At 41.5% G+C, this 27,772-nt stretch overlaps 1 protein-coding gene across 1 annotated transcript in view; it reads left to right on the forward strand.

The window, feature by feature from the left end:
* The window catches only part of slc49a4 (solute carrier family 49 member 4), a 46,154-nt gene extending 28,703 nt beyond the window's left edge, over positions 1 to 17,451 (forward strand). The window contains exons 7-9 of the mRNA XM_086267646.1: positions 2,814 to 2,941; positions 4,829 to 5,011; positions 16,984 to 17,451. Coding sequence (XP_086123772.1) covers positions 2,814 to 2,941; positions 4,829 to 5,011; positions 16,984 to 17,099 — 427 coding nt within the window. The 3' untranslated portion in view covers positions 17,100 to 17,451. The remainder of the gene's footprint in view (positions 1 to 2,813; positions 2,942 to 4,828; positions 5,012 to 16,983) is intronic.
* Positions 17,452 to 27,772: the final 10,321 nt, after the last annotated feature.

Raw genomic sequence — 27,772 nt, forward strand, 5'->3', positions numbered from 1 at the left:
CAAACGCAAATGAGTATCAGCTGCGGCCTAATTTGTTTTCCCTTCAAACGAGAACAATCTGTGATTGCGTGTTGGTCATCATATCATATCGTTCTTTTCTTTTTTCTTTTGCAGGATGTCTGCTCCTCACTAAAAACGTAGACGGGCCTAAATTATACTAATGATGATATTTCATCATTCCCTGCAGGCACCGGGGAGCAGAAAATGGAATCTGATTCTACATGACTTAAATGATGCTATCTTTATGGCCAATAAATCCTGTTAGGGGAGTGTAAAAGATAGGCTTTTAATTCTGACTTTACCTCATGAGATGACATGACCCTCTTTACTCTGTGAGTAGTGCAACAGTTATATCTTAATCTTATTTAACAAATCCAATGGAAGTGGCTCTTTCATGCGTCATATGTGACAACCTCGTTCCCATGAATGTGACGTATAGTTCCACTTATACAAGAAGTTGTAGTGATTTATTTATTTATTTTTGTTAATTTTAATTGAATTAAATTTTTAAATGCAGTTGTATATTTTTGGTTTTTAACAGCACGCTAAAATATTAGCAAAATGTTAATGTGTGCGGGTTCAACTCAAAATATCTTTCAAGTTCTTTTGACTTCAAGAACGCAGTGTAATGTTTACTATTTGTATTTGATTTTTGCATGATAATGGAGTTCTGTGACGAAGATCAATAAATTACTGTATATAGGTTTTAAACACAATTTTATCTGCTTGTAATTTTTGAAGAGTAAAGGAAGGAACAGCTCAGTGTTACTGGTCTTACTTCTAAACGAGGACCTCCTTATCTGTCAATACCCCAAAAAATAACAGAAAGAGAGCAGCAAACTAACAACAACAAAAAAAACCCACAAATATAAAAATGAAATGTATAAGGGACTCAGTGTACAGTTAACTATGATAGTGATATAGAGATCTGGTATCAGGTGGTCATTTTAAATGTTTCCATGTACATTAGAAATGGCTGCCATGCCTTAAGAAATTTGGTGGTTGAACCTGATAGTATATATTTCATCATTTCATCAAGCCACTGTTCATGTGTGGGAGGAGCTTCCTGCTTCTTAAGTATAAGGCGCCTTGCAGTGAGTGAAGCAAAGGACATAGAATTCGAATTTTTTATTTTTGAGAGAATGACGTTTCGAGGTGTCTCTCCAAAGATAGCTGTTAGAGCAGAAGGATCAAATTTAACGTTATATATCTCTGAAAAGGTATTAAATCTAATTTTGAATGAATGAATGAATCCCTGTGTGCTAAAACGTCAGACTGCTCTAAATAATAAATCGTGCAATGCTACTGTAGTGGAGTCCAAAAAATGCAAATTTGATCGACTTTTAAAAAGAAAAACATGGTTTATGATGGGATATTTTTTTTATTACTGGTGGCTAACTGTGCACCTCAGTTAGCGACATTTAAACTGACATTCGTGAGTTCAAATTTAAAACGTGTCACTCGCACCATATTGTGCCAATGAGTAACCAAGCTCTTTATCTAGTGAAGTGGGGATCCAGAGGTGTAGTATAGGAAATAAGCTACTTATGGCATTTTAGTCTGAAGGATCAGATTGGATGTAGTACAGGGGAACAGTCTGTGATCCCCTCTGCAAAGAGATGAGCTCTTGGCTGGTTGCAGACTAAGGATTTCGTCCCTCTCTGGTAGCAGGAGTGGTTGAAGGGTTGTGGATGTGAGCCAGTCAGTGGCAGATGGGTGATGGAGACTTCAGGGGTGTAGCTATGGGTAGAGAATTGTGATCCCCGTGTAGCACCAAGCGCTTGGCCCTCTCGTCTAGCCTGCCGTTGCTATCAGCTCATTCTTGTAAGCAGAAATATGAACCATTTAGTTGGATTTTTTTTTTCTGAAAAGGCCAACAGAAGGAACCAGGTGTGCATCTTAGCCTCACACAGTGATTTAAAAGACCAAAGGTAAAAATCCAGAGTACAGCTGATTTTCTGTGAATATGGAGATGATATGTAGAGACGATGAGTGACGGCTCATAAAATCCAAAGAGACCATAATTTCATCTAAAAATGCCGCCCCGGAACATTCTGAGTAGAGAGCTTCTCATTATCCTTCCAAAGGATGTTTTCCCGCGTCCCCTGGCCCTCGGCAGACTGACAGAACTTCAAAACCTAGTTGAACTAATCAACCATTTTCCAACATGGGTTTTTTATTCTTGCGTTAAGTTCATTGTCAATTTCCGCCCTCCTTCTCTTTCAGCATCTTGTCTGTGAGCAACAAAACAAAAGTAATTAGTGTCTGTCATCGCTAAAGGCTTCTGTAGCTTCATCTAATCTTTCCCATGCATACATATGCATACCCAGAGGAGAAGAGAGGAACCTAATGAACTATGTGGGTTTAGAAAGGGCTACAAAGAGAAACCGCAGAGCTCGAGAGTTTGGGAATGGCCCGATGGCTTGTCTTCCACAATGTAATACAATGTGCATCTCAAGTCTGCCTGCTTAGCTGGTGAGACAAATTGAATCTACTCTTGCAGTAGTGTCTCCTTGTGTAGTGACAAGTGCAACTGATGCACTCAGAAACAAGTGGGAGAAGGAAATGATCTAGCTCTTCTGTGAAACAATGCATGCCTCCAGTAATAGATTATGACACAAGTCGCCGAAGAAACAGACATTGAAAAATTGCATAGATGCTCGTTGTGTTTATGAAGGATGCTTCTTGTTTCTCAAGCAGCTGTCTGTACTCACTTCAGTAGTCTTGAGTGTTTTTTGTCCTTGACATGTTTTACTCTGCTTTTATGTATTTATAGTCCGCCTTTCCCTCCTTTTCCCAATGCATGCGCTCAGATTTGCAGACTCTATCCGCGGGATGCTGAAGCTGATCCTGGTGCTGATGCTGGCAGGAGCCTCACTGGCCTCTACGTGGTTCACACTCACCTGTCTGAGCAGCTATACCCACCTCCCTTCCACTTCAGGTGAGTCCACAGCTGCATAAAATCTATGTATACCTGTGTCACTCGATCTTTATCCAGTGTGGATGGAAACGTCTTCAGTACATGCAGGTCACAATAACAGGTCTCACAGGCTGTACTGTATATCTGCTACATATTCATCAAAACCAATCCATTCATTGATATCAGTGTTTGGGCTGCCTTTTCCAAAGCCAAATCAAAAGGCAGAGCAGCATGTCACCCGAAGCCACTAATTTTAGTCATCATCATCCATCATCATTCTCCAAGCCCTGGAACTGCCACTTAGCCCAGACACTGGCAGTCTGCAGCTGCCAGGCTCCATTCACCTGGCATCTCAAAGAGGGTGGTATGACACTGCAACAAAATCTGCCAAAACCAGTTATTATCCTAGTGTGGGACGGTCACTAGCATTTAAACACCCATAAGCGTAATCTTTGGTTTCTGAGAACAAGCGAAGAAGTTTTAGAGGGAAATAAAATCCTCTATCTGATTTATTACCCATGCAACACAAGTCTGTGGGCCAGAAACCCCAAATTCTAGTATAGTCTGTGTCTATATTCTGTGTTCTTGGGTAGTTGTGATCAATCATGTCTCTTTCCTTCAAGGGATCTTCTTAAACCTGTTAGGAGCTGGTGGCATATAGGCTAATCTTATAACGCGAGGCGCGTGTGCAGCGGCTGCAGCATTTGATTTGAGCTCTTTGGTAGCACTGAAGGAAAAGAATCAGGGGGGACAGCTGCCTTTGATGGCTGCGGCGTGGCGGTTAGATTCCCAGTCACAGGCAGGCAAGTGGGTACGCTGGGCCCTCAGAGGCACTGTGATTAAAGGGACGTGCAGGCTAATGGGGAGCTCGTTTGGACCAGTCTGCTGTGATAAGGGAGATTGAGGGTGCCGTGATGCTCCAGGGGTAACTGCTTAATCTCGCCGCACATCCGCTCTAATACACGTGTTTTACTTTAGGGCCAGCTGAGGTCTGCAGCTGGGACGAGAGTACGCAAGTGCCTAACTTACTGAAACATTTCTGATTGGTCTGCAAAGAAGAACACACAAAAACAAACCTGAATTATATTTTCTTTTTCCCCACTTCAGCACATAAATCAGCAGGTGTGTCCAGTGCACACGATTCTCATCATGCACAAAGAGCAAACAAGACGAGCTGTTTATTATATGGACATCTGTGCATTTTGGAAGTAGAAAAAGGAATTTTATTTTTAATGTACTGTTGAATCTGTGAAATGAGTTGCATTTTGATTCAGAATGGGAATGAAGTTTTTTGTTACATACATTTATGGAAATGCAAACCACGCGCATTAAAAACACCACCCAGGCCTTAGTTTCAAGTACATGTACTATTATATTTGCACCCTCCACTGAGCACCTGCAGCCTTTAAAGCGGTCCTTTCTAAAGCTGAGCACATAAAGTGGGAATAGAATAACAACACAGTAAGGCAGAAAAACACATTTCAAATTGCAAAACTGCCACATAAAGCTAATCAGTGTGACACTTCAGACCAGGTATAAGTGATGGTGGGCTTGGGGTAGATGTGACTTGTTGTTTGGGTTACAAACTGGCCATTTTCTGTCAATACACCTCCAGTATATTGCTTTTGTTTGTGTTAAATTGCCACCTGAAGGGCTGGCAAATGAAATGTTGTTTTTAGGATGAGGGTTCGTCATAAATCTCAGTGCTGCTGAAAGCAAATGGTAGAGTACGAAGCTGTGGAAGGTGGAATAAATCACTACCGCTGTTCCATAAAGTTGACCAGTATGGCATTTTTTTTTTTTTTTTTTTTTTTTTTAAATTTAATTGCTCATTTGAGATTTGAAACCTTCTTTCATCAAAGCTTCCAATTAAACTGTAGCTTATTCTGCCCCACTCTGTTTTCACAGCAATCCTGTACACTTCCTGTATCCTGGTCGGCATTTTTATTAACAGCAGTGTTCCAATATTCTTCGAGCTGTTCATTGAGACGGTGTACCCGGTCCCTGAAGGCATCACCTGTGGAGTCGTCACTTTCCTGGGTAACCTCGTCACGGGCCTGCTCCTCTTCTTCCTCACCTTTTACTGTAAAGGTATGCTCAAAACATAAATGCTCATTCGTTCATTTAATGCGCTCATTTTCACCCCTATTCTGCCCTCGTTTAGTGTCATGGGGTAAGAACAACACCAGTTAAAGCACTAATTTGTGTACTTTACGAGGCTCTACGAGCAAAAGTGTAATATAGTAGTCATAACAAACAGTTCTCATCTCTGAGAAAACAATACTGTTACTGCTCAACAATCCCCTTATGCTTACTTTGAAAGTCCAGTCGTTGCTACACAGCTAGCCCTGCCTCCGTCTTGTTGACTGGGTGAGCTTGTTGTTGTTGTTGTTGTTGTTGTTGTTGTGGCAGTCCTTGACATCAGCTGCCTCTTTAGTATGTTGTTCTGACAGAACGACTTCAACTCCACCATCTTGGACTGCATGTGGCAACACTAGCCTTTGTTCTGTTCTGGAGCTCCACTGTGATCTCAAGGGTCGGCCTTAGGAGGTGGTAAACACTGGTTTCTGAGGAGAACAAGTACTTCTGTCATCAGCTGCAGGCCAATGCCGAGGAGTTGGAATTCATTCAGCAGCCCGGATGCTCACTGGAGAGGCATCGGATTACACTGATTGCCTATTTGCTTATAATATATATATGTTACAAAATGATTAAGATATTTGCTCGAGACAACTTTATGAACTCCTTAAACTTATTAGGAAATCACAAAGTGTGTGTGTGCGTGTGCCCCAGTGTGCATGCACATGCTCTTGCCCAGCATGAATAGCATGAAAATCTGATAATTATATCTTCATTAGTGTAGTGGCTTTCAAATGGTGGGGCATGAAGCCTCTGCAGGTGGGGTGCAAACAACCAGGTAAGAAAATGTGAAGCGAAATTAGTTTGCATTTTATTTTTAATATGTGGGGGGTATAAAAACAGAGAAGCGCTGCTGCTGCTGCACCGACCTTTATTCTATTTTGATTCAATTAAGATGAAGTTGAATCCTTTTTTTAATCATTATTATTATTGTTATTATTATTATTGATATTTGATGGAAAAACTCTGTAGAGAACCTTTTCAGCTTTTGAACAGGGGCACGCCAGAAAGTGTGAAAACTACTGCATTGGTGTACCATCACTAAGAGCAGTTGTAATTTCTCATAATTAGATGACAAGTTGGGTTCTTCTTTCTGTTTTGTTTTTGCTTGCTTTGCCCAGTTTCTACAGTAGCCGAACATTAGCTCCCGAGACGGCGTCATTTTTGACAGCGCGGGGCGAAGGACGGTTTTCTGTTCCTGTAAAGGTTTCTCGCACTTCCCAAAATCTGGAGTTTTCATTGTTTACTAAAATCCATTATAGCCCTATAGACGCAGCAGATAAAAGAGGGAGGGGGGGCAGCAGGAAAATTAGGTTTCTGTGGTGCGATTGACATGTTTAGAACAAAGAGAGAAACTTCCTGCTGAAATTTAGCCAAAGCCTCATCTTTTCGTTGCAGCGTGACAGAGTTTGATATAATAACCTGCGTCTCTTCAACCTTTGTGGTTTTCACAGGAGGAAGTGAAAGTAAAACAAACCCAAAAGTGTGTCTGTGTGTGCTTGTGTGTGTGCGCACATGCATGTATAGGTGCGTGTATTTACAACCACGTGAATGTGTGTGTTGGTGTGTACACGGGACCATGTTTTTCCCTGTGGTCTTTGCCCACCTGCCTTCAGTTTCTCTGTAAGTTTTGTTGTTCAAAGCTCCAATTATCTGCTGTTACACATCCATCACAGACAGGCAATTCTTTCACCTTGTTTGTTTGAATGAATACGATATTTTCAGAAGCCTATAAATATTTATGAGCTTCATTTTCAAAGTCCTTGTGATTGCTCCAAGGCTGACAGCAGCTGCCTGAAAACTGCATCTCAATCCTGCCTTCTGGGTTGTTTTGCCAGTGCAGAGGGAATACCAATGTTTGACCAGAGGCCCTCGGGATCCACTAACAAGTACAACAACCAGATCATGAAACCTGCTTGCCTTGCTGGGAGGGGAGGGAAAAAAGGCTGTAGCGTGATACAGATGGCATTATGGGACAATTTCAAGACTTCAGCTAACAGTTTTCATCCCGGGTTAATCTGTAGGTCATATTTGAAAATGGTGAAATGTTGCTGAGGTGAAGTTCACAGCATTTTTTTTGTTTTACTTCTCTTTTCACATTTCCCAAGTGTCAGTAATTTGTTGTGGATTCTTGCTGTGCGGCTGTCATTTTAGGATATTCTTGTTACTTTATGAGCTGAGATGGCCTCCAGCAATTTAAAATGTGTAACTGAAGCACTGCAGTACACTTTCACTGACGTGCAAGTTCCTAGTCCATGTTTGAGCACCTCCTGTCTTCTGAGAAATGATTTTGTCAGTTTTAGTTTACAGAACTAAACGTACCTGCTGCTGTCACAACTTTCTTACCCAGATAGATTTAAAAAAAACTCTGAGCTCAGATTGTTTTACTTCCAAGATTACAGCAGCAAAGTAGACATTTGGGACTTCAGTCATCTGATAGAGATGGTTGGATTTTAAATAAAATTTTACAATTCCAATTTATTTGCTATTAGAAGCAGGTTTTCAGTTGCACCAGTAAGTCAGATGAAGTCTTTTCATAGAAGAAAATATGAATCTGTTAGGTTTTTTTTGTTGTTGTTGTTGTTTTTTAAATTAGGATAACTGGTGGAGTGCCTCCCTATATAATCCAGTGATGAAGCGATGACCTGTCCAGTGTGTACTTTATCCACCCTGTGTCAGCTGTTATAGTCTTCAACCACTCTGCAACACTGAGTTGGATAACCAGTTAAAAAAAAAAAAGATGGATGGAACCGGAAACGTGTCAGTACAGTAGTAAATCATAGATCACACAGAATTGCTTTGGGTAGAGCAGCCGCACACATGGACACACACACTAATCACAAGAGTAGGACTTATAAAGAATACATGCTGTACCCTCTGCTCCACACCCGTCTGCAGCACCTGCTGATGGACTGCTTTGTCTGTGTGTGGGGTCCATTCTTTGCATGTTATTGTGCACTTAATACATTGCTGCATGTCTATGTGTATGCACACATGTGTCTTTGAGGGAAGGTGTGGGTGGGTGAGCTAAAGGGTTTCTGTTGTGCTGAGATGAGTCCTGACAGCTTCCTGTGACAGCTGGGGAGAAGATCAAGCTGAGATGATGGAGGCCTTTGCTGCTCTTTTTCTTCACTTCTCACCCCGAAGTTGGGAAGGATGTATCGGAGTTCTCTTGTCAGTTCTCACTGCTGCAGGCATTTTAATTTAATTTGCAGAATCTGTGCCGATTGCCACCTACAGTCTGTTTTACCTGCCAAATTCGCATGACATCAACCATTGTCTGAGGTCAGATATCATTAGTAAGATAAATTAGCGTATTGTGCATATAATGATATAAATGGTGTAATTTGGAAAGTTGTCTGTATAGACGAAGTGAAATATGAGCCTGTGGCCCAGCAATGAGGGGATCTGATGACTGTTAAGTCTGAGATACTTAGCTGGCATTGTTTGGGGTTGTCTCCTTTGGGTGACATGTTCACTTGAAATCAATGCATAGTTGTTCTTGGCGATTAGGGTTTATCTACAGAAACATTTCCTGATTGCAGTGGGGTCTTCCATATGAAAATTATGTTCTTAAACTAAAAGAACACCTATATGAATTTTAAACCAATGTGAAGCACTATACACCATCCTCACCATGTCAAATGATGGAGTACCCTTTCCTATCCATTTGCTTCCGTACTTCCAGCAGTTTCAGAGACTTATCGGCTCAACTTCAAGGCACAGTGACATCAGTTTCAGCTTACCACAGATAGATGGGTATCTGTCTGTCTCATCTGACCTAATTACCACATCAGTGCAGAACTGTTCTTTAAAAAAGAAAAGTAATCCTCGCATACAGTACTGTGTCAAAGTCTTGAGGTACTCCTAATTTCTTTATATTTTATTAGGTATATTTGTGCAGTGAGTTATTGGTAAAACACAACATGCATGAAGTTACAGCACAGCCTGAACTCTTTGGCAGCTTTCTTGTAATTTCTTTAAGCAGTCTTCAGGAATAGTTCTCCAGGCTTCTTGAAGGACATTCAAAGCTCTTCTTTGGAATTTGGCTGCTTTTTGTTGCATTTTGTGTCATATGGATCCCACATTGCTTCAGTAATGAGATCCAGGATCCTGGGAGCCCAGTTCAATGCTGATAATGTCCCTTCGAATGTTTTAAAATTCATATGAGTTTGCTGGCAGCACGCTGAGATATGTTTTTGGCTAATACTTCTTTGGGAATCACCTTGTTGGTGCAAAAAAGCATTTTCATCTTTCCTATTTCACACAACGCGCTCTGTTTAGACCCAGAGCAAACAATATTGTTTGACTGATGGCCCTTAATATAAAGACTTTGGACTTTACGTTTCCCAATTTTTGCTTTAGGTTATTTTGTTATTTACATAATAATGTAGATAACCTAATAATTATCCTTGTTGCTGTTTTAGAGGAGCGGTGCTTCAAAGGATAGCTGCAGATTTCTGTCAGAATCTGCAGATACAAATAAAATGTTCACGTTTCTCCAACGTTGTCTTCCCAACAGTTTCACTGACATCTACGCTGGATGTCCAGGAAGCGTTCGCGATGTCTTCTCGGGAGATGATAATTGGCGTCTGTCTTGTGTCAGTGACGTAAAAGACAGATTTAATGCGACTTGACCATCAAACAGCAGTCGCCTTCTAAAACATCAGATATGTATCGGATTCAGTACCACATACGAAAGTGACCCAGATCGGATTTGAAAATATTGGATTTGTGCCGTTCACACTGTCACACCATGATCGGATACGGGTCGCATAGGGTCAAAAAAATCGGATTTGATGCGCTTTCGCCTGCAGTGTGAACGTAGCCTAAGTTCACTATTTGAGTGAAAATGATCAGGTATAAAGCAGCCAAGAAAAGTCCAAAAGAAAACTTTGAAAGTCTTTCATCGGTGTAACTCTACTGTGGGAGAAGTGTCCAATTTGAGTGTGGATATTAAACTGTGACTGTAACCATTGATCTTTAAAAAAAACAAAAGGCAGGTGGGCGTGTCCTTCCTGGTCTATAAATTGGCAGCACTCTGTTCTGTTGAGCAGATCACTCCTGCAAGAATAAATTTAGATTACTGTGTAAATTCCCTTTGGAGTGTTTTAGTGGGCTGGCTAATTGCTCTAATGTCCTTTCTTTACTCTCATATTGTATTTAGCAAGTAATGTGCAAACTTCAACCCCCCTTCACCTTCTGATATTCATGAATATGGCAACTTTCGCCTTTAAAGATGTCCACCTATTCCCAGTTTATTGTTCATTTTAGGGTTTTCCTTTTGGCTGCCCACTGCCTCGTTATGCATTCTGAATTATAGCTCCTTCTCCCTGAGAGCGAGGGGGCGTTTATGAATTTACCCTCTTGTCCGTTTTAATATCTGTGAGGAGCTGGTCTTGGATCAGTGAGCTCTAACTGGCCTCTTGACTGTCATGTTTTAAAAAATTCCCAAGTCTCTAAACCATGTGACTCAGAAACGTGAACGGAGCCTCTGGGCCGTATATCTGTACTTGTCCCTCTTTTCCGATTTCATCTGCTGCGCATTTGTGTCATTTTGTAGCGAGCATGGAGGGGAATGCAAATCAGCAGAGAGGTATTGTGGAGGAAGAAGAGCGCTAGGAGGTGGAGGATGAGTGGAACTTCAGTTGCATAGGAGAAAAACACAAATTATTCACTATTGAGAAATAATTGGCACAGTTCTAAGGTCCCAGGGCTTCTTTTCTTTTTCTTTTGGCTAAACTTTATAGTCTCTGAAGTGAAAACGCCTTCGCTGCCTTTTTCAAGCCCCTATAAAGATGGCGGAGAAGTTAAAAAGAAAGAAAGAAAAGGCAAACAACCTTTCTTTGTGTAGGACTCCTGAGAGAATAAAAGTTTCATTTGCTGCTTTTCATTTTTGCAACAGTGCCACACACACCTTTGTGTGATCTCCTGAAGTAAGTGTTCTCACCAACCTGTACGCAGACAGTTGTCATTTTGTGATGGATGGTCTTTACACCAAGCTGAGGTCGCTATCTTCATGCGTGACCCCAATCCTCTCAAACAAAGGCGACGGCCGTAAAGGAGAAGCGAGCTTCATTAATTATACCGCTGCATTGACCTCAATTAAGACTGATTAAGGCCATAAGATGCTTGTCGGCACACGTCTCAGTCTTCATCTGTAGCACCTTTCTGCTGACCTGGCAGCCATAGTAATAGGCTGTTATTATGATTAACTGTCCAGTGTTCACAGCGGTGTCCTCTGACTGTGATCATACAGTCACAGTGAACCCAGTGTAGTTCATGACATCAGCGATCAGTCGGATTGCCATTTGTGGCTGATGTCCTGTTAGAATCAGGAGACTGATGATGGTCAAGAATGCCATCTTACATCTGTGCTCGAATCAAAACAATCTGAATAGGTAAGTATTAAAACTTTAGCAGAGTTGAATAACAAGAACGTGAGTGTGACCTGGTTTTTTTATTTTGATCCCTCCACAATTCACAAGAATCTCCTCTCATGCTTCAGTGCTTAATCAACTTCCAATGAAATCAAAGCCATGTGTATCATTTTCCATTCCAACAAGAACTGTTATTCACACGAGCGCTGAGCTCGACTGTAATATTCATAGTGTCTGCGTGTGCCCCTCTGCTGCCCGTGCAGAGATGCTGTCGTTAGGATCATTTATGGAATAGTAATATCTTAATCTGGGTTAGGTCTGGTCAAGAACAAGGTCTTTGGCAGTATTAACACAACTTAGCAAAATAGCAGATGAGCCAGTGGCTTGAAATACAACTTTGCCACCTGTTGCATGCTGCTTGTATCCTTGTATACAGTGATCGTGATCTTATTGGCATGATTTTATGTAGACATGTTGAGACGTGCACTTTTTTTCTATATTATTTCTAATATAATTCAGACTTCAGATCAAAGTGGGCTGTACGTGGCCCACGATGCAAAATTAGCTTGTAGTTAAAGTCTTGGGGATGATTGATTCACAGAGCAGACGGGAACATTAGGCAGGAGTAGATTTTGATGTTAGATTGATAGTGTTTGATAGCACAGTACAATGAAAGTCAGCCAGTCAGTCTTTCACTTTTATTTCCCCCCTTTGCGCCGGAAAACACAAGTCTGTTATAGATAAATGACTCATCTATTTTTTTTATTTTTTTTTATTTTTTTAAAGACTTTCAGGGCAGAACATCTAAAGATCAATCTTGGCCACTGACACGGTAAATGGTAAATGGCCTGTATTTATATAGCGCTTTACTAGTCCCTAAGGACCCCAAAGCGCTTTACATATTCAGTCATTCACCCATTCACACTCACATTCACACACTGGTGATGGCAGCTACATTGTAGCCACAGCCACCCTGGGGCGCACTGACAGAGGCGAGGCTGCCGGACACTGGCGCCACCGGGCCCTCTGACCATGGATAAATGTCACGTTTTTTGGCGACGGCCAGCACGGCCATGATAATAAACACCCTCTGGATGTGATCTGAGTTTTTCCTGTTCACAGATCTCTGCAAGCCGACACAGTGATGCAGTCGTATGACAGAAAATGTATTTATTTATTTTCAACTGATCACCACAATGATGCAACATGATTATTACTGCAGGTGCTGTGATGCTTCTCATCTATTCATTGGTTCTGAGACTACAAAGATCCGACCAAATGTTTACTCTGCGATGTCATGTAAACTGTCAGACGATGACACGGTATGTCAGTGTGTCCTAATGAGCAGGCTGCATGCTCTGTGAACAGAGGGGCAGACGATGTCATGCTGCACATTTAGTTTTGCTCTGTCGTTGCAGTTACATTCCACCATAGCAGCTGGAATAAACCAGACAGGGTTTGGAAATTAAAAATAAACCCACTGCATTAAGTTTTACGCGTGTGTTTTTAAACTTGGAGCAGTTCATTCATCCTCATAATGCCATAGCAGCACTGACAGGGACAATTAGTAGGGACTGGTAGAGATTAGAGATGGACCGATCCGATATTACGTATCGGTATCGGTCCAATACTGACCTAAATTACTGGATCGGATATCGGAGAAAAATAAAAAATGTAATCCGATCCATTAAATATCACGAAAGCACCTCACAAAACTTGCAACACGCCGTAACTCACCTCAGAACGTTAGCAGTAGGCATCACGTGATAGAGCGGCTGTGGCATGCCGGACCTGTCGGTGGTCTGGATAGCATGTGGAGCTTCGCTAGCAACCTGGCATTTCATCTCCGACAAAGTTATCCCCGAGAGAAGTAAAGCAAGTGTGTAAGTCCATCTCTGAATGTTTGTAAAGCATTCCCACGTTAAGCTTAACAAGCGACTGCCTCTCGCTCTCCGGCTGCTACTTCAATCGTGAAACTGATCAGCTGATCGGCTTTTCTGTCGCGAGTCCGTCTCTCTTCTTTGTTTTTGGCCCACTTTGCACCAGAAAGAGGAAACCAGCGGCTGAACAACAGCAGAACGTTTAAGCTTGATCAGCTGTTGTTAGAATGTATTTAATATTACTTTCTACTCCAGGATCTTTTTCTACGCAGCTGACGGCTGTAACTGTGCAGGGGCGGATCTAGCAAAGTTTAGCCAGGGGGGCCGATAGGGCATGAACAGGGAAAAGGGGGCACAAAGACATACTTTTCTTTCTTATTCTCATTTAAAATGTCTAGCTTTTAATAAATAATTATCTGACACCCAAAGTTTTAATTTGATGTAAAATGAATAGAAGTCAATTACTGTATATAGTGACTATTAAGTCTAATATATATACCCTAGTAAGCTATAGTACTTTTTACTTTGGGAAGGTACCATCTGTGCAGTCTGCAATTTTGTTGAAGAAAGATGTTGAATCTATTTAATATTTCTTGAAAAATAATTGATTTCTGTGCATTTTTTTTTCACACTGCATCAAATTAAGGTTGATTACGTCGATTAAGCATCATGAGGTGGCGCGTGAGGGGTGGTTCTCTATTTTTTTATTTATTTATGTTGTTGCTGGGAGTTGGAACCCTGTTAGTTAGGTTGCTTAATATTTACGCTAAGTACTCTTTAAAATACCAGAATAGGGAGGATGGTGTAGGTTTAAGTTTATTAGATTGATCAGTATTGCTGAACTATGAAATATTTTTTTTGTATACAGGTATAACAGAATAGCTTTAGTGTAGTTGTTGTTTTAAACTTGAGTATGAACTTGCAGACTTGCAAAATGCAGCAAGATATTTTAAAAAACAGTTTTGTTGATTAAAAAACACTATATCGGATTCATATCGGTATCGGCAGATATCCAAATTTATGATATCGGTATCGGTATCGGACATAAAAAAGTGGTATCGTGCCATCTCTAGTAGAGATACGAGGACAAAGGATGAGAGAGAAAAACTTCTTTACAGAAATGGGTTTTACCAGCTCCTCAGCTTCTATTTCATAAAACATTCCCCGTCATCACCACCTTCCTCTTAGACAACCTGTTTATCAGTAACTTAAAAGCCCCACAAAATGCTTCAGTGCTGAGTATAAAAGCCTAATAATCAAATATGTAACAGCATGAGGAAAAGCATAAGAGGGAATTTATAAAAAAAAAAAAAAAATCCAAAATACTGTAGAAAAATGATGAAAATGGGTTTGAAACACTTTTTTTTTTTTCTCTCTCTCTCCAAGCTTTTTAAGTGTTTCAAAACCAATAGTCCAGCAAGTGCTCAGCCTTGAGTTTACGACAGAAATCAGCTGCTCGCTACGTTGAAGGAAAGTGCAGGAATGCAACGCATCTCGAACCAGAGGAAGCGTTAAGATATTATAATGGTCATTAAAGCAAACAGGTGATCGGATGAGCTTCAAAGACTTGGAGCTACTTTCACTTCTTTCTTTGCTGCTTCCTTTTATTCAATTTTAATCTTCTCCCTTCCTCCTCTGCTCCTGAGTTCCCGTTTGCTCACTCAGACTTGAACTCCCTTTCCTCCATACTTGGCTTCACGTTCGTCTTTAGAAATCAGAGAGGAGTAATTGGCCGTTTTCACCACATCACTTGGTTGAATTACTCTGATTGCTAAACTCCACATTAGCATTCATTTAGGGCCGTGGGCTCAGACCTACACGCTCGCACACTTTGTCTCTAACTTTAAATGGACACGTCTTTGTTGTGGGAACGTGTAAGATAGAGAGACAGTTAGACAGAGACTGCAGGTCAGATAAACACAACTCCATTAACCTGCCTCCTTGCCAGGTCTCCTGCTGTCCGGCTCGCACGGTTCTGATTAATGAGGCTGATTCAGGAGTCTTGACTTCTCTCTGCAAACACCCTTATCCAATCCCTCACCTCCCTCTCCCCTCAAGCCCCTTCACCACCTTCTTTTTGCCCCAGTTTATCCTTTACTTTCATCTTCGCACTTCTGGCCGCACATTATTCCTCCTCACGAAAGCGGTGACGCATCAATCATGTGGATTTGTGTCGTACGGCCAGGACTCATAATTTACCACAAAGAGGCTGTGCTGTGCAGTCCGAGCAGCGAGCTCTTCAAGCATCGATCTGGTCAGCTGATTAATGACTTTATGAAAAGGATGCCGACTGGACACGGAGTTGAGCCAGTGTGAGTTGTGACACATTGTCCTGGCATGTATTCATGGATTCTGCTGCCTGTTATAACCTGATTTTCTCTATATTTACTCTGTCAGCTTCCTGCTTCCACTGCAGCCTGTATCCTGGCTGAGATATTGGCCTTCACCAAGCGGGAAAGATTCAGCCTAACATCTTTGTCAGGACAGAGTCTCAAACACCTGCAACTCGCAGCCCTCGCTGCGAGACGAGCAGCTTCCCAGCGAGGGCTGCTTAATGCACGTGAAAGGAAGAGTTTATCGATTTGCGTTTTGTCCAGGCTTTAGACCCGCGTTTACACGTGCACGCACGTGCAAGCGTGCATGATGACAATCTGTGGCACGCATCACGGAGGCTGAACAAGCAGAGGTTATGTGTCTGAGTGCTGGTGAGTTAAGATGCCGGCAGTTCAGCGCTGGTGTGAGGCTCCCATCTGCCCTCCAGATTCAGCATTATTGCAGACAGCCAGAGCACCTCTCCTGTGGTTAATGGAGCTTGAACAGAGCAGAGAAAATAGAACACCTCATTCTGCACCATGTTTAGGTTCAAGTGTAGGTCAATGATAATAGGGAACACTGCCAATATCATTGAATTATTGAGAGTGATTATGAAAGACGGCACAGGCTGCTTCTGTTTTGTGTGGCATGTCAGAAATTCCTGTTGATTAGCCATTAGGGCTGTTAATGCTAATTAATCATTCAGTGTCATTTCATGTGAACATCTCCTTTAGGTTTCTGTATATATGTGGAGTCATATTATTATAAAGGAGCACAGTGTCATATGTAGGGGTTTGCTGCTGTGTACCAGGAACTCTGGTCGTGTCCTTTTCAGATCCTTTTTATTTTTTGACGTGACCACCAATACCACAGTCATTTAACCATGATGATAGTGTTAATTGGCCATGATGAGAGCCTAACCAAGATTTTGCTACAGTTCAGATCAGCTGATATCAAAGCTGACCCTCAGTTTGATGCTCCTTTTGCACATTTAAAAAATACAAGTACAGCGATGCTTTTTAGGTTGCTTCTTACTCTGGCCAGCTTATGCTTTCCAGATATGTGCACAGAGGTGAATTGTGGGATCTCTTTTAAATATAGTGGTACTGACTGAAAGTTATCAGGAAGCCAAGAAGGAAAAGGTTGAAGAGGCAAATGAGAAATGCACAGTTGTCCATCACAATCAGAGTGTGGCTGTCTCCCAAACCATTTCGATAGGGGTCTGGATTAATTAGGCCAAAATGACTGTTTGGTACCAAGATGGCTGCTAAGTAGGAAAACTTGCTTAAAGCTCTTTGGTGATTGAACAGAAATCTAACTCGTGCTTGTTCCCTTTCTTGTCTTCATCTAGATGTGTCGTGGCTGAACTGGTGTCTAACTGGCTCCTGTCTCTTCAGCCTCGTCCTCATCCTCTTCTTCAGGGAGTCCTACGATCGCCTCTACCTGGACGTCTTTGTCTCTGTGTGACACTATGAGGATGCAAATGTGCAACCGAATAATAAAGGACTAAATGATAACTCTTGCACAACGAAGATGAGAAAAGGGAGATGAAGGGCAAGTGAACCACCTGCGCTCTTTTAACATGTAATGTTTTAGGAATAAGCGTGATCTCAATGTTTACTCTTTATAGGTGATCGACTCAACGCCATATGACTGTTTAACTCGTTATTACCTCCTTTTGTCTCAGTGTTTGTACGTAAACGAGCTTTTGTGACGGCTTGAGTTTTCTTTACCGGGTACAGCATGACGGACGGTTGTTTATTAACTGATGATGTAACATTTAAAGCTGTAATCAGTGTGCCCCCCCCCCCCCCCCCCCCCCCCTCTTCCCGCCTTCCTGCCATGCGGCTGTTTGCATCCCTCCTCCTGATCATCATCCCTGCAGAAACTGGACACGCTCAAAATTACTGCACATCACGTTTACTACAGATCGGCATCAGAGGTGTGCCCCTAACGAGGGTGGAAAGGAAATGTTTCCTCAGCCAATCAGCAGGCCTGGCTGTACTGGATCTCCTGGTGTTGTTGGCTGTTGCAGATGTGCTCGTGGTGAGTTTGCCTGTAATATTGCCTGTCAGTGAGAGGCAGGGACTCGCTCCCTGTTTTATCAGCCTCTCGAGACGAATCTCATGGAAAAAAATCTCCCAGATTTCGAGACATGGGCCGGGATCAGACACACCTGGAGTCTTCTACCAATCTGCTGCACATGTGGAAGAAATAAAATGCTCTCTGTGTTCTGCCTGTTTATAGATAACTGTATCAATTTCTGGGAGGTTTGCTTTTTAATTTGACATTCGTTTGGGGTTTTTTTTTGTTTTGTTTTTGTTTTTTCTTGATCGTTTTTATTCATTTGTTTCCTCAGAAATCTGCCAGTATTTACTGGAAACATCTCAACACTAACAAAGCTAAAGAGTTAAAAAAGAAAAATCATAACAGGATGAAAATTTCAACCCCTGCTAAGATCCACAAAGATGAGACAGGTTGTTTTATTACACTGGATTACGCAACATTTGAATTGCCAAGCTGCTGGTCTCCAAAGCACCAGCGGGTGTTTTGCACCAAACATCTGTCACTTACATTTGTAACTTGTTCATGTTTGTGTCTTTGCCTTGCACATCACTTATGACAGAAGTGTTTGTGTTTTCCTTTAGGTCCTCTAAACGGTTTCCTGGTGCTTTTTTGTCTTTTTCTTTCTTTCACACTTTTTTTTTTTCTTGTACGGGGGGAAAAAGAAGGGACGTGTTGCCTTAATATCCCAGTGCAGTGCGTTCAGCCTCCCTCTCCTCTACACTGTGACTATTTTATGTGTAAATTTTGTAAAAGGTCATGTTCTGTTTTGTGGCACATGCTCTGGTCACACTGTGGTGTCCCAGGTTTTGGTGATAAATGTTCTGTGGAAAAGAACAAACATGACTGTCAGATATTTCCAGCACCTTATTAAAGAGCATTTTACAAATAATACTGCTGCTGTTCTCCTATTGTTATGCTAATAAAGGTTATTGAAAACGTACCTCTGGATAACTTGTAGCCACCTGACATCAATTTGTGCTTCCCAGAGTTAATCTTTGATTTTAGTTTCTTTGGCCACTGACCTGTTCATTTGTTGCTTTTTTCTTCTTTCACATCACAGTCCTTCTCTGACCTTTCCCCAGAGGACACTTGCCTTTGTTCAGAAGCAGACGTTTCCTGTGCTGTGCGCTCACACAGCTTTTTCAAACACTGTGTCCCTCTCACTTTAACGCACCCTGTTTAGGCTTTACATACATTGCACTGTGATCCTTAGTCAAAATGCAGTCTTCAACATTTTGGATCATCACTTGTGCTCCATGCACATGCTAGTATGTATACAAAACACGGACCATCGCTCATTGAAGTCTGTTTTGAAATCTCGAATTTTTTTTTTTTTTTTTTTTTTTTTTTTTTTAGCATGTTCTTGGGTTGTTTACAACCGTTCTATCAGTTCACAAGAACTGATAGTAGTAGTTATCAACCCACTTTAGCAAGTATATTTGGCAAGGTGCATTTATCAATTGTATAAGCTGAGTCACAAAGATGCAGACCAGCTAGTTATTGTAAGAAACATGCAGGTAAAATGCAAAACTAAAGCTCACACTATGAAGTTGTTTATAGAAAGTAAGTCATGTTATTTTAAAATAACTGCATTAAACATCTCTTCTCTGAATGCAGAATTTATTATAGCTTGAAGCAGATTTCAGTTAAATTCGATTGAATTTTATTTATACACCACTAATTCACAACAGCAGTCACCTCAATCGCTTCGGTTGCTTAAAATTTAAAAATAAAGGCCTTACAGTAACAAAAATCTCCAACAATCTAACAGTTCCCTATGACCAAGCATTTGGCAGCAGCAGGAAGGAAAATCTCCCCTTTAACAGGGCATATTACTGCGACATTTGGATGGTAAACAACATGAAAGCATGGATCCTGCTCTGCATCAACAGCCAGTAGTGCTGGTTGTGTGAGGGTATCGGGCAACTTTTCTTGCAACACTTTGGGCCTCTTAGCACTAACCGAGCATCATAAAGAGCCACAGCCTGCCTGAATATTGTTGCTGCCCATGCTCATTACTTGTGAGTACAGTGTTCCCATCTTCTGGTGTCTGCTTCTGATAGGATAGCGCACAACGTCAATTAATGCTTTTTATAACATCAATCACAAATACTTGACTTACACAGCTTGTCACACTGGAAAACATAAGATTGTGTTACAAATAAATATTTACTAACATAATAAAACATAAGTTTTCACGTCTTGAGTTGCAGAACTTTATGTGTTCACACTTGTATTGGCGATTGGGCCTTTAAGAAGCAGGTTGCATCACACTCTGGTGGGACCTGGACTTGTTTTCTGTTATTCTGGCAGCACAGCAACCTCCATGCACATCATCCTGAGGCAGGAGGAGAGGAAGCTCCCAGGAGGACACCTGCATTCTAGGAAATCTTTCAGTTTTCCTGCTTTTGTCTCTCTTTGGATAAAAATCAGGAAGAAGATGCTTCACCCATTACCTCACTCTTTTTAGAGCCTTGCATTACATCCATCCTGCCTGCACGGTCCCCTCCCTCTGGTGGACCAGCTGGGGATGAGCTCATGCTCTGTTGCTGGCGAGAAAAGGTCTCTGAGGCGAGTGTGTATGCTACAGTCATCAGTCTGGTTCCAATTACTATGAGTGGCTCTTCGTGCGAACTAAAAGATGCTGCGATTTATCGAACCCTCTGTACAATATTATTCTGTTGCGAACTTAAAGCTTTGAGCTATTGCCATTGAGACTGGCAGGAGTTGTGACCTGCATGGGCCAAGACCTTTATCAGGGGTCAGATTCACAAAGAGACATAAAAAATAAGTAACATCAGATTTGATGGTTTTAGGTTGGGTGTGCCGTAAAAAATTATTGCACGGCATTTGAAGCAAGCCTCCAGGGACATAAAATGAGTCCACTTTACGTCCCTGCTGATCCATGATGATCTGTTTGGTTTTGAAGACACTACCACAGTTAAAATAAATGTGCCTTCTTATGCCTTTTTTTTTTTTTTTTGCTTTATTGGAAGTTTATTAACAAAGGTTCAGTTTTTTCCTCCTATCTTCCATCCTTTTTGTCCCCTGTGATTGGGCAAAAATTGGACATGACATAACACCGAGATTTTTTTTTCAAATTAATCAACAATGCAGATTAAGAAAACTCTGAGGTTATTAATTGATACATTTTTTTGCCGTGGGTGTGTTTGTTTGTTTATTTGCAGTATCAAAGTCCAAGAAATGGTTCCAAGGGAAGGTCGATTACTCGTTACAAGTGGTTGTCAAGCCAAACTCCCGGAGCTGTTTATATAAAAGCAGCTGTTGTTCAGTAAAACTTTATCATGAAACTGGAATGGTGTCCAAGCAGCCATTGTTGATGGTGGAGCTGGAGGATTTTAACTTCATAAACACAAGAACACAGAATCGATGTGCACATTGGGGACTTAATGATTCAGTCCCATGCAGAACTTGTGAGTTTGCTCACTTACAAAGATATCAACAGTCTCTGATTTTGTTAGTTTCATTTTCATGGAGACGGAATATCAACCAAAAATCTCAGAAGCTTGGTGGGAAGATGAAAACTGTTTGGAAAATAACCTTCTAGGACCTGGCGTCCACATATGAGGACATCACATTTTGGGTTATTTAGACCAAAATACAGAATTTTGCTCTATTAGGGCCTGATATCCACTTACCAGGACATTATACTGCCACTGAAATTTAAAACTAATGTCCTCATATGCGGATTTTTGTTTTCTCAGAAACAAAAATCAGATAAAAAAAAAATCAGGTAATTCTTTGTTTTTACATTCATCAGGTCCCAATCAGTCCAAATATAGCAAAGAGAAATTAAAAATGCATGGCATGAAAGAGTTTGGATCTTAGGAGGTTAACGACATATAATGACCATAAGTCGCCATCAGTCTGCAGCTCCATGCCTAACATCACCTCATAGGGTGAGGACGATCATGAGAAAGGTGCTGGATCAGCCCAAAACTACACATGAGCAGCTGACTAAGGCAGTTGGGACCAGAGCCACCAAGAACTCCATGCTGTGCTCGACTGAAATCTAGCAGTTTCATAAAACCTGAGGTGGAAAAATATCTTGTGTGAAAACAAAAAAGAATCAGATCTCCAATGAGTTCAAGCAAATCTTAACTTAGTGAAGTTTAAAATTCAAGTCAGATTCAAAGAGAAGCTCCTGCAGGCAGAACACCACTGTTGAATACTTTTATTAAATCGGGTTTTAGCTAATGCAGAAATGACTAGCAAAGGGAGCAGATGTTTTATTCACACAGAGGGATGTTATTAAGGAGAAACCACTTTTGTCTTTTACAGTAAGGCCCGGGTTTTAGCTAACTCCTCTAACAAACACCGGGGGGAAAAAGCAGTGGCTGTGTTTTCTTGTCAGGGAGAGATTAGGTAATGATGCTTACATTTCACACTGTTCGCAAATGCAACACTAACTGTTTATTAACAGCCTTTCAGCAGCCGTTCAATTCCAATTTCTCCCCCTGGCTCGCTGTCAGTGTGGGACGTGGTGTCATGGCTCCGGGTCCTCTGGGAGCAGATGGGGGCCACACAAAGTGTAACAATAGTCGTCTTTTACCCACAAGCAATTTGGATATTTTGGCTTTTGTTGCTCAGCCTGTCAAAGGCTATGAAAGCAGCTGGCTGGCTGACAAAAACTGGTGTCACTGTTGCTGCGTCTGACATTTTTATACCCTGTCCTTTGTTTTCTCCTCTCAGACACTGCTGCTGGTTACATTTCCCTGTTGTCTCTCCACTGAGACTCTGCTTGTTTTTCTCTCTCTTGTGACTCAAAATCACTGGTGTCTTTTCCTATCGTCGCACCTCAATGTCTCCTTGGGCCTCCCCGAGCTTCAAAAGTCCCTTAATTGACTTCTCCAGTATTATGAAAAATGAGCCACACTTTCAAATGGCTCATTTAGCACAATTGCTATCACAGTGCTACTTTATCTTCAACATATTTAAAAAGGAGCTAGGTGCTCTTGATTAGGAGCGATGGGCTGCAAAAGCCAGCGCTACCAGCGTTTGACAGCTGGCCACTAATTTCCCAATTCATCACAGGTGAATTTGAGGTATTTGGTTGCTCCTGTGGGGAAAACACAGCATACATTAAGTTATAAATATGACACAGGTATTTGTGAAAACCCTGAGACAGACTTGTAGGAGTTATAAAAGGCGCACGTGCCTCCAAGTGCACATGTAGCAGGTTGATTTTTAGAGCTTGCAGGGCGTTTTGTTCGCAGGTTTATGAGCTCCAACAGCTGCTGTGTGACAGCCATGTGTCCTGTGCAACATGTCAGACTCACACAGGCTTATTTCATTTCAGCGTACTGAACGAAAGCATCAGTTAAGTGCAAGCACTCAATACAGCCTCCCATACATGACAACAGGTGTGAACTCATTTCAGTCCAAAGGATAAAATCTGTCAACGCAGACTTCATTTAATACGAAGCTTTAACAGAGGATATTTTCCTTTTTTGGACAAAATACTCTCTTTTGTGTACTTTTGCATAAAAGAGAGCCACTTTCAAACCTGATGTTTTTTTTTTAAATGAAAACATCCATACAAATTGAATCGAATAATTCACTAAAGATAAAATATATATAAAAAAAATAACTGAATTAAAGGAGCATTTTAATCAGAGTATAGCATTAGTCAGTTAAACTTGTGGGATATTGTGGTCAGTTAAGTACCAGAGGGGGTTGTTAATCAGTTTCAGCTGCTTTGGTAGGCGCACTAGAGGGACAACAGTAACACAACCTCCAAAACAGGAATGATTTTACAGGCCTCTCACATTTGATCCCTCCTTAACTTTTCTGACTGTTTCTTTACTATTTTTGCATTTGGCTTGGGCCAGTGTCACTGCTTACAGCATGAGGTGATACCCTGTCCCTACAGAAGTTGCACTGATAGTCCAACTCCTCCAAGATGGCACATAAATTTGTGCTATTGGCAAGAGGTTTGCTGTGTCTCCCAGCACACTCTTAGCATGGAGGAGATTCCAGGAGACAGGCAGTTACTGCAGGAGAGTTGGACAGGACCGTAGAAGGTCCTTAATCCATCAGCAGGACTGCTATCTGCTCTGGTCTTGCTGATGGGCAAGGACGAATAGGATGGACACTGTCAGAGCTTCAAAATGACCTCCAGCAGGCGACTGGCGTGAATGTCTTTGACCAAACATTCAGAAATGGTTTTATGAAGGTGGCCTTTGGACCCCACATCCTTAGTGGGCTCTGTGTTCACTACCTGACACTGTGGAACCCGACTGGGGGGTACCAGAATCGGCTGGTCCACTGCCTGTGCCCTATGCCTTCCACAGATGAGAGCAGGTTCACTTTGAGCACATGTAACAGACGTGAAAGGTTCTGGAGAAGCTGTGCTGCAACATCGTTCAGCATAACTGGTTTGGGTCTGTGATGGTGTGGTGAGGCATATCGATGGAGGGATACACAGACCTCTACAGGTTCGCCAACATTACCCTGACTGCCATTAGGCATCATGATGAAATCCTTTGGACCCATTATCAGATCCTATGTTGGTGCAGTGGGTCTTGAGTTCCTCCTGGTGCACAGCAACACCCGGCCTCATCTGGCGAGAGTATGCAGGCAGTTCTAGGAGGATGAATGAGCTGACACCATTGCAGCTCCTGAACACGATGTTTCGACCCATCCTGCACCAGCAGGTTGCACCTCAGACTGTCCAGATCTGGGAGGAGACCTCCCAGGATCATAAGTCATCTCATTATGCATACCCTAATGTTGTCAGGCACACACGTACATTGGGGTCATGCAAACTACCAAGTACCATTTTGAGTTGCTCCAATGAAATTCATCCTGACACATAGTTTTTTTCTCTTTGGTTTTCAGGGTGTCTTTGAACTCAGCCCTCTGTAGGTTGATCGTTTTCATTTCCATTAAAACAGCGTGGCATCGTTTCCTAACACATCAGCCAGTACATTTCAGCATAGATACATTTTATAGGCACATTTTGCTTTGTATTGTAGCTTCCTAACTACCACGAGTCAAGCTGGCCAGAGCCAGGTGTTCTTCTTTTCACAAGTTTTGAACTTTTAAGTCTGCGGAGAGCAACTTGTATATTCAACAGAGTTTCGGAGGTGTTCTGAGAAAAAGGAGAAAACGTATCTACCTGCACAGCCAGGTTCTGCTTGGCTGAGGCTCCTCAGCTCTAATGCAGGAGGACGTGGCCCTGACGGAAGCAGCATGTCCTCTGAGCAAGAGCAATTATGATAACCATGCAAGCGGAAAGGCTGTAGCCGGAAGAACAGGTAGGCAGGCTTTGATCCGGCAGGCTGTCTATTTAAATCACAGCTCACCTTTGCTACAGATGCAGTCCTCAGCTAATGTAGATGGGGTTGGTGAAAAAAAGAAGCTGTCTGCAGGATCCGTGAGCTCCTGTGTCATGATCCACAGCTGTTTCACCCCACGAAACATCACATGTTTCACTTGCCCTCGCTCCTTGTTAAAGATGAGTGAAGGTGGGAGCGACAGACTTGGAACAGGCTGCTCCTCTGGTAGTGCAGGCAAAGGCTTTGAGGGAAGAAAACACTGTACTGTTACACTGATTGTTGATAAGTTGGTCATTAAAGCTGCTTTAAAGTTACATCCCACATGCAGCTCATGAAATCTGCAATGTTAGACTTTAATTATGTACCAGCAGTTAGTGTAAAAGCGTTTAAATACCAAAAATATTGTGTGCTTTAAAAATCTTTTTTGGACTCAGCTATTCTTAATGCAGCTGTTCACACCAACTGCATAATTCTGCTGGACGACTTTGCGGCATTTATTTATTTTTAACCAAGCTCAAGTTTTCAGATTTTTTGGACGTGAATAAACGGATCTGACCAATCAGACTGCTGCATTGGCAAGCAAGGCACTCTTAGCTCAAGACACGCAGAATATCCAAATAGAAAACGAATACTATTGTACTCAGACACACAGTTAGACACTGCTATGGCTGACTAGCTGTCTGAAATCATCCCTTCTCTGCCTCAGATGTGGTCCCAACTCTGGCAACAAGAGCTCATCCTGCCCCACTGACATCCTGAAATATGTACGAAAGCGGTCGTGATTCAGCTTCAACTCCTGGATCAAACCATGAAATTCTCCCTGCTGCTGCCTTCTTGTGAGAATTGGACCCAGAATCTCTGCTTCTTGTTTAGAAATCAGGACAAGCTCATCATTACTTGATGATGATGTCATTTTTTTTCACAGTGCATCTTTTTCAGGAGGAATTTTACACAATGTCTCAATTAGTGGAAATTCTTTAAAGACAAATAAGAACTGGTCCTTATGGAAAGAACTTATGGAGCAGCTACGAAGCTTTTAATGCACAATAGCACAAAAACATGCGTTAATGTAGGGATGGGCACAGTGGTTACAGTGATTAGAGACGTCACCTCAAAGCAATGCGGTTATGTGCTCAAACCACAGCTGGGGGCCCTCCATATGGAGCCTCCATGTTGATTATAAGTTGGTTGTAGCTCAGAATGAGAGCAGTGAATGGTCATGTGTCTCTCTGTGTTGTCCATGTGATAGACTGGTGACCTGTCCAGAGTGTGGATGGGCTCATCCCTCCCTTTTATACTTTACAGAAACTGAACACACATACATCTACATGCAAACTGTGTTAAAGAGGCGTATATCACAGCTTTCAAACACTTTCTTAGGAGGGACTTTCTTAATCTGACCTTTTTCTGTGAGCAGAAAATCTAGAAAGACGGTGTTTTAAACGTGCGCGCTGTTAAAAAAGCAGCATACACTATGATGTATCTGTCATTTAGGGTTCGCAAGCAGAAATAAACATTTTATGTCACTATTGAACATATTGATTTTTACAAAATTACTTTGGTGGTTAAAAGAGGAAAGTGCTGCATGAGCAGTTCCAGTGTAATAGTGGCTGTTAATGAAGTTGTTGTTGTTGGCGAGCGGGTAAACAGCTATCAATATAAACAGCTCTCTACTCTCAGTTTAAATGCACAGTATGCTTAAAATGCACATCTGCAAAATGTGCTTTATTAATTTAAAAAAAGCTATTTTCTTGTACCCATGAAGTTAAGAATGCAGCCACAAACAATAAAAATACATAAATAAAGCTGAACAGGACCAAAGCTCATTATGCCAGCTGATAAAATAATCGGGACGTCACTGCAACTGTTTTTTGCAAGAAAATATTGGCTTAGTGAGGCACTGTTTACTCTCCGAGGTAATCTGCTGCTGCTGCTGCTGCTGCCAGGAAATGTGCAATGTTTAGTTTTTGTTTAGAAGAAAAGAAGACTGCAGATGAAATACGTTCTGAAGGCTGTTGGAAGCACGCTTAATTTTGAGGTTTGTTTTTTTTTAAAGCAAGTTGGCGTGTTGACCTTTTCGCCCTGCACTGAAAGCACCCCTGTGGACAGTGTTTTGAAGTGAGCTGATTGGTTAAGTGTTCAGCCGAGTTGTTTTGTCGATCCCCCACTGTGTTCGTTTGCATACAGTCACTCACAGTTATATTTAAAAGTGGAGCTCAGACTTTTGTTTGAGATCTTTTTCCTTTGACCTTATATTTGCTTTTCCCTTCACAACGTTTTAAAAATTAAATTACATGTTAAAATATTATTTGCACTTTGCTGGACATCTGGGTATTTCTACATATTGAATCAAAACAGTGCCAGAAAATAGTGAATGAAGAAAGAATTTTGGAGAAGCTGGTGTTAAATTTTAAACTTAACAGCATTTTATATGTTAACCAAGTAAAGCTTGAACCAGATAATAATTAAATATAATTTTGCATATATGAGTCTGAATTTGTATTATGTTTGCTATATGTTGCATTTTTGAGCAATGAATCGCTTTAATGTTTATTGTGCAATTTATTCAGATTTATTAAGCAAAAAAGAAAAATCACACTGATTATGCAGAGGTCTCAAAAACTCATGTATCAAATATAATACACTTGGTGTTACATCCTTACTTCCTGTAAGAAATGGTTTGAAAATCCTGCACCTATATCAGTACAAGTATTGCTTCTAAGCCCTGACAAAATGTAATTTTCACTCTGTGTACACTACATGGTTGTCATC

Source organism: Aulonocara sp. 'chitande type north' Nkhata Bay, linkage group LG16 (assembly GCF_057382095.1).
Source record: "Aulonocara sp. 'chitande type north' Nkhata Bay isolate Kocher_YH1m ecotype deep benthic linkage group LG16, A_spYH_male_GT1.1, whole genome shotgun sequence".
NCBI lineage: Eukaryota > Metazoa > Chordata > Actinopteri > Cichliformes > Cichlidae > Aulonocara > Aulonocara sp. 'chitande type north' Nkhata Bay.